The sequence below is a fragment of the Nerophis lumbriciformis genome, linkage group LG09 (genome assembly GCF_033978685.3).
Source record: "Nerophis lumbriciformis linkage group LG09, RoL_Nlum_v2.1, whole genome shotgun sequence".
NCBI classification, from domain to species: domain Eukaryota; kingdom Metazoa; phylum Chordata; class Actinopteri; order Syngnathiformes; family Syngnathidae; genus Nerophis; species Nerophis lumbriciformis.
Window position 1 is genome coordinate 47,543,305 of NC_084556.2, and position 14,196 is coordinate 47,557,500.

General features: G+C 41.9%; 1 protein-coding gene across 3 annotated transcripts in view; it reads left to right on the forward strand.

Annotated features, from left to right (window-relative positions):
* The window catches only part of trim37 (tripartite motif containing 37), a 39,188-nt gene that overhangs the window by 367 nt on the left and 24,625 nt on the right, over positions 1 to 14,196 (forward strand). For all 3 annotated transcript variants that reach the window (XM_061963041.2, XM_061963043.2, XM_061963044.2), the window contains exons 2-8: positions 4,948 to 4,976; positions 8,062 to 8,140; positions 8,219 to 8,320; positions 8,393 to 8,433; positions 8,511 to 8,627; positions 10,344 to 10,431; positions 10,509 to 10,631. In XM_061963041.2, coding sequence (XP_061819025.1) covers positions 8,120 to 8,140; positions 8,219 to 8,320; positions 8,393 to 8,433; positions 8,511 to 8,627; positions 10,344 to 10,431; positions 10,509 to 10,631 — 492 coding nt within the window. In that variant the 5' untranslated portion in view covers positions 4,948 to 4,976; positions 8,062 to 8,119. The remainder of the gene's footprint in view (positions 1 to 4,947; positions 4,977 to 8,061; positions 8,141 to 8,218; positions 8,321 to 8,392; positions 8,434 to 8,510; positions 8,628 to 10,343; positions 10,432 to 10,508; positions 10,632 to 14,196) is intronic.

The window sequence follows — 14,196 nt, forward strand, 5'->3', positions numbered from 1 at the left end:
GGCCGTACACATTTAGCATCTTACCGGCCACAGTATTGCTGCTAATGAGACGTTATTTAATATATTGCTGCTAATGAGACGTTATTAGGGCCCGCATGGCCCATTGCAAAAGGACTCCCTGTGGGAGTCCTTATGCAATGGGACATAAGGACCTATTGAATTTGTAAGGTTTTATTCTTTATTATTCTTCCGCCGCCTCTTTGAGCACTAATTTGACCCACTTAACATGCTTCAAAACTCACCATATTTGACCCACACATCAGGACCTGCGAAAATTGCCTTTTAATAAAAAAAACGAACCCCAAAACTCAAAATTGCGCTCTAGCGCCCCCTAGGAAGAAAAAAAACTAGACTGCCTGTAACTCCCACTAGGAAGGTCGGAGAGACATGAAACAAAAACCTCTATGTAGGTCTGACTCAGATCTAGATTTCATAATAGTATATTCTCGGGCTAAAATCAACAGGAAGTTGGCAATTCCCCCTTCAAGACAAAAAGTACTAAAAACAGTCACTTTTGCCTCTTTGAGCTGTAATTTGACCCCCTTAACATGCTTCAAAACTCACCGAACTCAACGCACACATCAGGACTGGCTAAAATTGCGATCTAATAAAGAAACCTAACCCCAAATGTAAAAATTGCCCTCTACAGCAATTTTTGAATAAAACTGATAATAAACTGCTCCTCGGAAGAAAAACATTACAAAACTGCCTGTAACTCCCACTGGGAAGGTCGGAGAGACATGAAACAAAAACCTCTCCGTAGGTCTCACTTAGACCTACATTTCATAAATTGACTACCCCCAGCAAAAATCAACAGGAAGTTTGCTATTCCCCCTTCAATACTAATTTTTTGTCAAAACCTGTCACCTTCCTTCAAAAACGAACTCCTCTGAGCGCGTTTGTCGTTTCGCCTTCAAAATAACACAGGAGAGACATTGAACCCTTGTGAATACAACAACAGAAGCGCTTTTTAATTAAGTGCTCCGGTTTTGATTTTATGACCCTTCAAAGACCCGCTGCACTGATGCTGCTGCGGTGCTGTTTTTTTAAGATGGCTGCTCTAAAGCAGGAAGCACCAACGTGCCCACACAATGCAGACAAGGTAGGTACACTAGACAAAAGTCTTGGGACACTTCAGACTAAAAGTAGACAAAAGTATTGGGACACTTAGGACTAGCACCTGCCAAATACGCGGGCCCGACCAATGCTGCTTGCAGCTTTAATTCTTTATTATTATTATACCGACCGCCTCTTTGAGCTGTAATTTGACCCACTTAACATGCTTCAAAACTCACCATATTTGACCCACACATCAGGACCTGCGAAAATTGCCTTTTAATAAAAAAACCGAACCCCAAAACTCAAAATTGCGCTCTAGCGCCCCCTAGGGAAAAAAAAACTAGACTACCTATAACTCCCACTAGGAAGGTCGGAGAGACATGAAACAAAAACCTCTATGTAGGTCTGACTCAGATCTAGATTTCATAATAGTACATTGTCGGGCTAAAATCAACAGGAAGTTGGCAATTCCCCCTTCAAGACAAAAAAGTACTAAAAACAGTCACTTTTGCCTCTTTGAGCTGTAATTTGACCCCCTTAACATGCTTCAAAACTCACCGAACTGAACACACACATCAGGACTGGCAAAAATTGTGATCTAATAAAAAAACCTAACCCCAAATCTCAAAATTGTGCTCTAGCGCAATTTTTTAATGAAACGCACAAAAAACTGCTCCTCGGATGAAAAAACTGACAAAACTGCCTGTAACTCTCCCTGGGAAGGTCGGAGAGACATGAAACCTCTATGTAGGTCTCACTTAGACCTACATTTCATAAATTGACAACCCCCAGCAAAAATCAACAGGAAGTTTGCTATTCCCCCTTCAAAACAAATTTTTTGTAAAAACCGGTCACCTTCCTTCAAAAACTATCTCCTCTGAGCGCGTTTGTCGTTTCGGCTTCAAACTAACACAGGAGAGAGATTAAACCCTTGTGTATAAAATAACAGAACAGCGTTTTAATACCTGCTCCGGTTTTGATTTTATGACCCTTCAAAGACCCGCTGCGCTGATGCTGCTGCGCTGCTGTTTTTTTAAGATGGCTGCTTAAAAGCAGGAAGCACCAACGTGCCCACACAATGCAGACAAGGTAGGTACACTAGACAAAAGTCTTGGGACACTTCAGACTAAAAGTAGACAAAAGTATTGGGACACTTAGGACTAGCACCTGCCAAATACGCGGGCCCGACCAATGCTGCTTGCAGCTTTAATTTAATATGTTGCTGCTAATGAGACGTTATTTAATATGTCACAACATTGACAAAGATAACACAATGTTCTATAATGTGGCTGCTTCTTTACTGCATGAGACTTTTTAAACATTACAATTCTTGTTTTGTGATGTCTTCGCTAGTTTCAGTGAACTGTGTGAAAAATTTGACCTACCAAAATCTCACCTATTTCGATACTTTCAGGTTCGCAATTTTGTTAAATTAAATAGTCTCTCTTTCCCTAATACTCCACCTAATTCGCTACTTGACTCAATTTTAGATATTCCCACATATCAGAAAGGCCTAATCTCCAAAATCTACATCTTAATATCCCAGTTTGGTAAAACGTCTCTTGATAAAATCAGAGGGAATTGGGAAGAAGAGCTTGGCAGATCTATAGACAGAGGTGGGTAGAGTAGCCAGAAATTATACTCAAGTAAGAGTACTGTTACTTTAGAGATTTATTACTCAAGTAAAAGTAAGGAGTAGTCACCCAAATATTTACTTGAGTAAAAGTAAAAAGTATGTTGTGAAAAAACTACTCAAGTACTGAGTAACCGATGAGTAACATACACACACATATCATATATATATATATATATATATATATATATATATATATGTCTTAATAAGGTTATCCAAAAAATAGTGCTCGATACCGTAGTAGAGCGCAATATATGTATGTGTGGGGAAAAAAATCACAAGACTATTTCATCTCTACAGGCCTGTTTCATGAGGGGGGGTACCCTCAATCGTCAGGAGATTTAAATCTCCTGACGATTGAGGGTACCCCCCCTCATGAAACAGGCCTGTAGAGATGAAATAGTCTTGTGATTTTTTTTCCCACACATACATATATATATATATATATATATATATATATATACACACACACACACACACATATATATATATATATATATATATATATATATATATATACACATATATATATATATACAGTATATCATTTATATTTATTTATTTTGCCGTTTTTGTTTACATGTTAAAGGTGTTTTAATGAATATACATGCATGTTTAACATATATATTCCTTTCTTTCATGAAGACAAGAATATAAGTTGGTGTATTACCTGATTCTGATGACTTGCATTGATTGTAATCAGACAGTAGTGCTGATAGCGTCCACGTTTTCAAATGGAGGAGAAAAAAAGTTCCTCCTTTCTGTCTAATACCACATGAAAGTGGTTGGTTTTTGGCATCTTATTTGTCCAGCTTCCATATTCGTTTTTATACACTTTACAAGAAATACATTGGCGGCAAATTCCGTAGCTTGCTAGCTTGTTTGCGCTGGCTTTCGGAGACTCTTATTTTGAAAGCGCAGGCGCGATGGAGCGGCACTTTTATTGTGAAGACAGGAACTGTACAGTCAGTCTTTAGGCTTTTGACGGGATGTACGGTTGAAATAAAAAAGGGTCTTTTTTCCTTCACACTTTTGATTGTTTGATTGATTGAAACTTTTATTAGTAGATTGCACAGTACAGTATATATTCCGTACAATTGACCACTAAATGGTAACACCCCAATAAGTTTTTCAACTTGTTTAAGTCAGGTCATGTGACCGCCTGGCTCTGTTTGATTGGTCCAACGTCACCAGTGACTGCATCTGATTGGTGGAACGGAGTGAACGTCACCAGTGACTGTATTTGTTGAAACGCAGGCACTATGAAGGTCTGTCTGACAGACCAAAACAAACAAAGCGTGCATTAACAGATCGATAAAAATTAGTAGCGAGCTGAATGTAGATAAAAGTAGCGGAGTAAAAGTAGCGTTTCTTCTCTGTAAATATACTCAAGTAAAAGTAAAAGTATGTTGCATTAAAACTACTCTTAGAAGTACAATTTATCCCAAAAGTTACTCAAGTAGATGTAACGGAGTAAATGTAGCGCGATACTACCCACCTCTGTCTATAGATGATGGAGATTGGGATTCTGCCTTAACCCAAATTAATAACAGTACATCCTGTTCAAGGCTTAATTTCATACAATTTAAGGTTGTCCATCGTATTTATTTTACTAATTCCAAACCCTCCAAAATATACCCCAATATCTCGGATACTTGTAACAGATGTTACATGTCACCTGCAAACATGACGCACATGTTTTGGTCTTGTCCCCATTTGCTGGATTATTGGACAACTATTTTCAAACACCTTGCTAAGGCATTGGATTTAAATCTGACACCATGTGCAGAAATGGCTATTTTTGGGACGGTATCAGATCCCCAAATAAGGAGAAAATTTAAGGATAGTATCGCCTTTGCATCCTTATTAGCACGTAGGAGAATTTTGCTGGAGTGGAAGTCACCAGTCTGCCCCAAAGCCTCCTTATGGCTTAAAGACCTTATGATGTATTTAGATCTGGAGAAAATAAAGTTCAATCTTAGGGGGGCACCTGGGAAGTTTTATTCTGTTTGGGGCTGTGTGGTTGACTACATAGCTAAATTAAAGATGCTACAGGACACATGAAAAGTTCACCTTTCATAAACCAACTTCCTTTTTGTTTTTTTAATTTATATTTATTCTGGGTGTATATTTACTATCTGCCTATGTTGACAATTCTTGTTTTATTTATGTGTGCATTATTCTGTCTTAAGTCAAAATGACCGCTCGAGCAATAAAGTATTATTATAATAAAGTATTTTTTTTTCCCTTATTAGGGTCACAGGTGAGCTGGAGACTATCCCAGGTGAGAGGCATCTATGGCAGGGCTATTCAACTAAATTATTTTGGGGGCCACATTTCCAGAAAGCTAAGGACTGGGGGACTATCTATCCAGCCATCCATTTTCTACCGCTTGTCCCTTTTTGGGGTCGCGGGGGCGTGCTGTAGCCTATCTCAGCTGCATTTGGGCGGTAGGACAAGTCGCCATCTCATCGCAGGGCCAACACAGATAGACAGACAACATTCACACTCACATTCACACACTAGGGCCAATTTAGTGTTGCCAATCAACCTATCCCCAGGTGCATGTTTTTGGAGGTGGGAGGAAGCCGGAGTACCCGGAGGGAACCCACGCAGTCAGCGAGGGGAACATGCATACTCCACACAGAAAGATCCAGAGCCCAGGATCGAACTCAGGACCTTCGTATTGTGAGGCACGCGCACTAACCCCTGTCCTGGGGGACTAGACCAGTGTTTTTCAACTAGTGTGCCGTGAGATACAGTCTGGTGTGCCGTGGGAGATGATGCAGTTTCACCTATTTGGGTTAAAAATATTTTTTGCAAACCAGTAATTATAATCCGCAAATAATGTGCCGTTGTTGAGTGTCGCTGCTGTCTAGAGCTCGGCAGAGTAACCATGTTATTCGCTTCCATATCAGTAGGTGGCAGCCGGTAGATAATTGCTTTGTAGATGTCAGGAACACGTCGACGACGATGGTTTGTTGTGAACGCGATATGCGGGCGACAGCGGGAGGCAGGGTGAAGGTAAAAGGGTATCTAATGCTTAAACCAAAAATAAACAAAAGGTGAGTGCCCCTAAGAAAAGGCATTAAAGCTTAGGGATGGCTGTGCAGAACGAAACTAAAACTGAACTGGCTACAAAGTAAACAAAAACAGAATGCTGGACGACAGCAAAGACTTACATTAAGCGTGTGGAGCAGACGGCGTCCACAAAGTACATCTGAACATGACATGACAATCAACAATGTCCACACAAATAAAGATAACAACTTAAATATTCTTGATTGCTAAAACGAAGCAGGTGCGAGGAATAGCGCTCAAAGGAAAACATGAAACTGCAACAGGAAAATGCCAACAAAACAGGAAAAGCCACCAAAATTTTAGCGCAAGACAAGAACTAAAACACTACACACGGGAAAACACTAAAAAAACTCAAAATAAGTCAGAGCGTGATGTGACCGTACACCTACTTCCAGACAAGAGCTCTATTGATGCATGCTTGGTTATGCTTTAAATTCATATCCAACAATTGTGACAATTACTTTTTATTGTCTACTGAGATTAACGTTTTAATGATTTCTGCTGATGGTGTGAGCCGGAAGGCAAAGCTCTCAATTTACCGGTCGATCTACGTTCCCATCCTCACCTATGGTCATGAGCTTTGGGTTATGACCGAAAGGACAAGATCACGGGTACAAGCGGCCGAAATGAGTTTCCTCCGCCGGGTGGCGGGGCTCTCCCTTAGAGATAGGGTGAGAAGCTCTGTCATCCGGGGGGAGCTCAAAGTAAAGCCGCTGCTCCTCCACATGGAGAGGAGCCAGATGAGGTGGTTCGGCCATCTGGTCAGGATGCCACCCGAGCGCCTCCTTAGGGAGGTGTTTAGGGCACGTCCGACCGGTAGGAGGCCACGGGGAAGACCCAGGACACGTTGGGAAGACTATGTCTCCCGGCTGGCCTGTGAACGCCTCGGGATCCCCCGGGAGGAGCTGGACGAAGTTGCTGGGAAGAGGGAAGTCTGGGCTTCCCTGCTTAGGCTGCTGCCCCCGCGACCCGACCTCGGATAAGCGGAAGAAGATGGATGGATGGTGTGCAAAATGCGCCTTGGCTCAAAAAAGGTTGAAAAACACTAGACTAGACTTCTCCCTTCACCATTAGTCCTATTTTGTATATTCTGTAAAACCAGCGTCCTCAACAGTATATCTTTAATAGTTGTCTTATTTTGTCAGTGACAGGAGCGTTCTGCTGTTTTTAAGGACTTTCTGCAAAAGTGTCAGTCTCTCACAGGTTTCCTGAACTGAACTCACAGGTCACCAGTTGAATAGCCCAAATGATGCAAAAAGAGAGGACCTAAAATGGAACCTTGAGGAACACCACTAGTATAGCTAAAGAAGTTCCAACAAATGACTACTGACCACATCTGAAGTAAACAAGCTCTGGCAACACTTTAGTCGCATGAATGACATTACAAAAAAAAAAAGTCTAACTCCCCAAAAGGAAAGGACTTAAGAGGGTGCCTTGAGGAACGCCTGAGTTATGTAAATCACAAATTTGGACCCCATAGTATTGTTGGCTAGCAAAGTTAAGATAACACAAGACTCTGCCTCTGTGTTTGCACGTTCCTCTAGTTAAAGTACCAATGATTGTCACACACACACTAGATGTGGTGAAATTTGACCCATCCCCTTGTTCAACCCCTGGGAGGTGAGGAGAGCAGTGGGCAGCAGCAGTGGCCGCGCCTCTACCAGGGCTCCGCAACCCGCGGCTCTTCTGCCTCCTTGTTGTGGCTCCCTCAGATTTTTTGTAACGTCGGCGTGAGAAAAGTTTGCATTTTTCAAGAGTTGTATCATCTCCGACTGTCTGTGAGGCTGTGAATGTGCACAGGCTGAGGTTTTGAGGCGCAAGTAAAAGACTGGAAGCGTGTGTTCAGTTCTGCTTCATGAGTGTGCGACCTCTTGGGTGAGCTGACCACAAATACTTGCAAAAAGGGAGAAGAGTTTAATTTTATATGAAAAGATTGGTTTTCCTGTGGAACAAGAAAAGAGATGAAAACTTTTAAACGTTTATAAGCTGTGTTACGTTTTGCGGCTCTGTACTGTTTCTCTGTAGTGGAAGATGCGGCAAAATGTCTCTTTATTGTAAAGGTTGCAGAACCCTGCTCTATAGAACAGGAGCACTGGTGATTTTAGGAAATTACTGCAAAAATGTTTGTCTCCTAAGTTCTATAATGAACTCTGGGGCTGAATTTTGCCCCTTTCCACCAGTTGTCTAGCCCTGATCTAGAGGGTAACTGTACTAAGAGCTGGTATTTCGAATTGGATGTACAAGTTAAATGCTCTAAACTAATCGTCTTTCCTTTTTCTTCCCCCTAGAGTACCTATGATCACTTCTTCACTTTCGTCGTAGATAACTGACTCAAAAGTGGCAGAGATGGACGAGCAAAGTGTCGAAGTATGTGTCACTCAGACAACTCCGTCGTCCCGTTTTTGCCTTTTTAATACGGCGGTGCTTTCCGTGTTGTGCGTGCAGAGCATCGCCGAGGTGTTCCGCTGCTTCATCTGCATGGAGAAGCTGAGGGACGCCCGCCTCTGCCCGCACTGCTCCAAGCTCTGCTGCTTCAGCTGCATACGCGTAAGCGCCTTCTCTGTCCGCCGCACGACTCGCACGCTTCGTTCATCCCCTCGTCTCTTCTCGTTTTGACAGCGCTGGCTGACGGAGCAGCGAGCGCAGTGTCCCCACTGTCGGTGAGCTGTGAGAAAATGGCACGTCGCTGTTGGAGATGTGCTTTTAAAAAAAGCGTGTGATTGGTGTGCACGTGCAGAGCTCCGTTGCAGCTGAGGGAGCTGGTGAACTGCCGCTGGGCCGAGGAGGTCACTCAGCAGCTGGACACGCTGCAGCTCTGTAGCCTCACCAAGCACGAGGACAACGACAAAGACAAGTGAGCCTCGTCTTCTTCGTGACATACATTCACAACTAAACTAGGGATGTCCCAATCCGATATTTGGATCGGATCGGCTGCCGATATTTGCCAAAAATTGCGTATCGGCAAGGCATGGGAAAATGCAGATCCAGATCCAGTTTAAAAAAAAAACTCCGGTCCGTGTTTTCCAACGCACCGATTTAAATAATACATTCCACTTTTCTGCTGCTCGTAATTTCCGTTCCGCATTTTCCAGCACACCTTCAACACATCCACAGGTCTGTGAATTCTCACGCAGTTGCTTTTAGCTGCTGGCATTACACGACAGGCTCTTCTCACTCTTTCCTGTGTCTCCCTCTCACAGACAGCAAGTGCACCTTCTTACACACGTCACATACTGTCACGACATACGTCACATACGTATACGTCCTCCCCGAGCAGAGAGGTAGCAGCATGGCTAACGTTAGCTGTGATGCTAGCGCAGCCGTGCGAGCAACGCTCCCTCTAAGGTGCTCACCTGTGCAATTGCGCACTGTTTAAGCCTCCTCTGCGCATAGCAAATCTATGCCACGCACAAAATCAAATTAAAAAAATAAGCGCATAACAATTTTCGACACACGGACACGACAGAGAAAACAGTTTTCGTCATCATTGTTCAAATATTGTAACGTCTGTCGAGACGCTTATCTCCATTCGGTGCCACAGGTCCACACCATCAAAATGCCGAGGCAAAAATTCCCACATCAACACCGTATGAAAAAATTAGTGATTTTTTTAGTTGTGATTTCCTTCTCTGCATGAAAGTTTAAAAGTAGCATATATTAATGCAGTATGAAGAAGAATGTTTTAATGTAGACATGCAAGCCTTGAAAGAAAATTTTGAAAATCAAGACTACATTTCCTGCAAATGGGTGCATTTCTACACTATATTTTAACTTTAGATTTATTCTCATATCAAACTCTTTTGGCTGTCTTTTTGACACTTACATCCGGCGCCCCCCTCCACACCCTGGATTATAAATAATGTACCGGTAAGTAATTCAATGTGATTATCTTGTGTGATGACTGTATTATGGTGATAGTATATATCTGATAGTATATATCTGTATCATGAATCAATTTAAGTGGACCCCGACTTAAACAAGTTGAAAAACTTATTCGGGTGTTACCATTTAGTGGTCAATTGTACGGAATATGTACTTCACTGTGCAACCTACTAGTAAAAGTCTCAATCAATCAATCAAAACACATAGAATCATCATACTGCTGTGATTATATGCATCAAGTGTTCATTCAATGCCAAGGCAAAATATCAAGATATATATTGTGTATCGCAATATGGCCTTAAAATATCGCAATATTAAAAAAAGGCCATATCTCCCAGCCCTAGTTCATTGATGCCATTTCTGTTTGTCATGTATAATTTTGTCTATTTTGTGTTTATCCTTGAATAAACAGGTCCGTTTCTTGTTACCAACCATTGTGTATTATTCAAACTCCCCTAATTCAGCTGGCTAGTTGTTATCAAGAGTACTAAAACCCTTTTCAACATAATTCTGACAACTTAAGTAGGCTAAATAGGTCAGTATCGGTCAGTATCGGTATCGGATCGGAAATGCAAAAACAATATCGGTATCGAATCAGAAGTGCAAAAACCTGGATCGGGACATCCCTAAACTAAACTCCTTCAAAGAACGCCTTTCCTCTTGATAAATGCATCTGTTCCCTGCGCAGGTGTGAGAATCACCATGAGAAGCTGAGTGTCTTCTGTTGGACCTGTAAGAAATGCATCTGCCACCAGTGCGCCCTCTGGGGAGGCATGGTAACCACCTCCTCCATAGGTGCAGTCCATTCACCCTGTCCTCTGTCCTCACGTGTCCTCCTCTGCCCCGCGTGCAGCACGGAGGCCACACCTTCAAGCCTCTGGTGGAGATCTACGAGCAGCATGTCACCAAGGTGAAGGAGGAGGTGGCCAAACTGCGGCGCCGCCTCATGGAGCTCATCAGCCTGGTGCAGGAAGTGGTGGGTGCACATGGTCAATGATGTGGATTGATTGGGGACGGGGGACTGGGTACGAGTGTCGGGGGAGTGTGGGTGGGTGTTGTTGCACTTAAAAGACCAACAGTGTCCTTGACACACCTTGTCAAATTATTTTGATTTTATTCACGTTCATTCATTTATTCACTTAGTCCAGGGGTCGGCAACCCAAAATGTTGAAAGAGCCATATTGGACCAAAAATACAAAAACAAATCTGTCTGGAGCCGCAAAAAATTAAAAGCCATATTACATACAGATAGTGTGTCATGAGATATAAATTGAATTAAGAGGACTTAAAGGAAACTAAATGACCTCAAATATACCTACAAATGAGGCATAATGATGCAATATGTACATATAGCTAGCCTAAATAGCATGTTAGCATCGATTAGCTTGCAGTGACCAAATATGTCCGATTAGCACTCCACACAAGTCAATAACATCAACAAAACTCACCTTTGTGCATTCATGCACAACCTTAAAAGTTTGGTGGACAAAATGAGACCGAAAAAGAAGTGGCATAAAACACGTCCTAGAACGTCGGAGAAAGTTATACATGTAAACAAACTAAGGTGAGTTCAACGGCCGCCAAAATTAGTAGGACAAAACGGCGCTCGCCAAATACTCGAATCAGTGAAGCTGACAGTGTGCTTTATAACAATTAGGGAGGTTTGTGTCATGTTTGTCCTCCTACAGAAACCATATTAAAACAAAACATTTTTTTTTTTCCTCATCTTTTTCCATTTTTCATACATTTTTTAAAAAGCTCCAGAGTGCCACTAGGTCGGCGCTAAAGAGCCGCATGCGACTCTAGAGCCGCGGGTTTGCCGACCCCTGACTTAGTCCCTTAATCCTAACACCAAAGAAAAAAAGTCACCAAAAGTACAGTAAGAACACAAGCGCAGGAAAAGTGTAAAAGCAATTCTTACATTAAATTAATCATTGATGTAGTTTAAAGTAAATAAGTAATTTTCATCACAATATAAAATAAAACGGACTTGGGCAAAATATGGCCCGCGGCCCATTAAGATTTTCAATCCGGCCCGTCGGACATTCTACATAATTTTTTTTAGAACTTTAGCATCAAAACTAGCCGCCATTATGATGTGCAGTGCTGTTTTTTAAATTACCGTAAGTCTTGAACTATAGAAAATATTAATAATAATAATACATTTTACTTATAAGGCGCCTTTCTGGGCACTCAAGGACACTGTACAAAATCAAAACAATAAAATCAAATTGGATAAAAACAACAACAACAAAGATAGAGAAGATAAGATGATTACATTGAATAAGCAGTCAGGAATAGGTGTGCTTTGATTTGAAGAGGGATATTGAGTCTAAGTTACGAAGGTCTGGTGGTAAAGAGTTCCAAAGATGTGGGGCAGAGCGGCTGAAAGCTCGGGCACCCAAGGTGGACAGTTTAAATAAGGGGACAGTGAGATGGATGGATGAAAAAGATCTTAGGGAACGTGAGGGTGTGGCGACATGGAGCAGGTCAGAGAGATATGACGGAGAGAGGTTATGGATGGCTTTGAAAGTGAGGAGAATTATTTTAAAGTGGATACGATGTTTGATGGGTAGCCTGTGGAGTTGCTGCAGAACAGGGGTGATGTGCTGGATTGAAGGGGTTCTGGTGATTATCCGGGCTGCAGAGTTCTGGAAGCTGAAGTTTGTGAAGTGACTTGTGAGGGAGACCAAACAGGAGAGAGTTGCAGTAGTCCAGGTGAGAGGTGACCAGGCTATGGACTAGTATGGCAGCAGTATGAGGGGTAAGGGATGGGCGAAGACGATTAATGTTTCGTAGATGAAAATAAGCAGACCGGGTAATGTTGTTTATGTGGGCTTGAAAGGAGAGTGTGCTGTCAAGGATGACACCCAGACTCTTGACTTGGGAGGAGGGTGAGACAGAGGAATTGCCGAGAGTAACGGACAAGCTGTTGGTTTTGGCGAGAATGGATTTTGTACCTACAAGTAAGATTTCGGTTTTATTATTATTGAGTTGAAGGAAATTGGATGAGAACCACTGCTTGAGTTCACTGAGGCAGTCTGTAAGGGAGGAAGGAGGAAGAGAGGCAGTTGGTTTGGTTGAGATGTAGAGCTGGGTGTCATCCGCATAACAGTGAAAATGTACTTTAAATTTACGGAAAATATTGCCAAGGGGAAGAATGTAAATGATAAAAAGCAGGGGACCAAGAACAGAGCCCTGGGGGACACCAGAGGAAACGGGAGACGGAGAAGATTTGAATGAACGGAGTTGAACAAACTGAGTGCGGTCGGAGAGATATGATCTAAACCAGTGAAGGGGTGTGCTTGTGATGTCAATACTGTGCAATCTATGGAGGAGGACAGTGTGTGAAATGGTGTCAAAGGCTGCAGTGAGATCTAAGAGGATTAGGATAGTGAGAAGACCAGAATCAGCTGCCAGGAGGAGATTGTTTGTGATTTTTACTAGTGCTGTTTCAGTGCTGTGCAGGGGGCGGAAACCAGAGTATTTCAGTGGTTGAAATCTGCGCTTTTGAGTGTTATAGGAGTTATTACGGTAATCTACGTCCCAGCAGCTCAGACATGGCCAAAGCGGAGTGGGCGGGGTTTGTTTTCAGAGCAGCCAGCCCAAAACGCATTTGTCAGAAAAAGATGCGGAAGCAAATTTTTACAACAAATTTCAGCATAAAAGTGATTATATATCATATTGTAGGTGTTTATTACCCTTGGCATTCATATTTTGCTGTTTGTTACATTTTTGTTGTGTTTTGCTTGATTGATGTCTATCGAGGAGCTGGTCTGAGAAGTAAAAGAAGACCGATGTTCATATGTAGTTAATACTCAGTGTTTTATTGTTCGTAGTTAAGATTGTAAATCCCACTTTCTTTATTTTAATGTACATTTTGGGTTTCCCATTCAGTAAAAAACTGTAAAATTCCATTCCGTTTTTTTGAGGTGGTTTGCCATTACTTTTTTTTAGATTTCTTTCGGACATTGTGACTTTTGGTATTAGTGTTCCTGGAAAAAAAAGGGACCCAAACACACACACTGTACAGCAGATTTCTACAGCTAAATGTGTATATATAATTTATACACACATACACATTTTTTCTTTTAATGTGGCTCCCCGAGTCAAAATATTTGCCCAGCTCTGAAATAAAAGATAACAATTGATGATTAAGTAAAAAATAAATGCATTGGCTGGGAATAGGCTCCAGATCTCCACGTGATCCCGAGAGGGAAAAGCAGTAGAAAATGGATGGAAATAGATAGAATAATTAAAGGGACTGTTTGCAATATTTACACAGATGCCTAGAGGGCGCCAACTATCCAGTGTTTTTTACACCGTATATCCCGCCCTCTCATGGCTTCTACGTAATTAAGTACATGCGTAAGATATGCACGCGCATTAGCTTCAGGTGTTGTTGGCTAATAATAGCAATTTGGATAGCTAGTGTTGGCTGTGATTGAATGTATATTCTATTATAACAACATGACTGCAAAATGTTGGTTGCTTCTCTTTGACTGCTTTTGTATTTTGAGACGGGGTGCGTGACTGCCGTA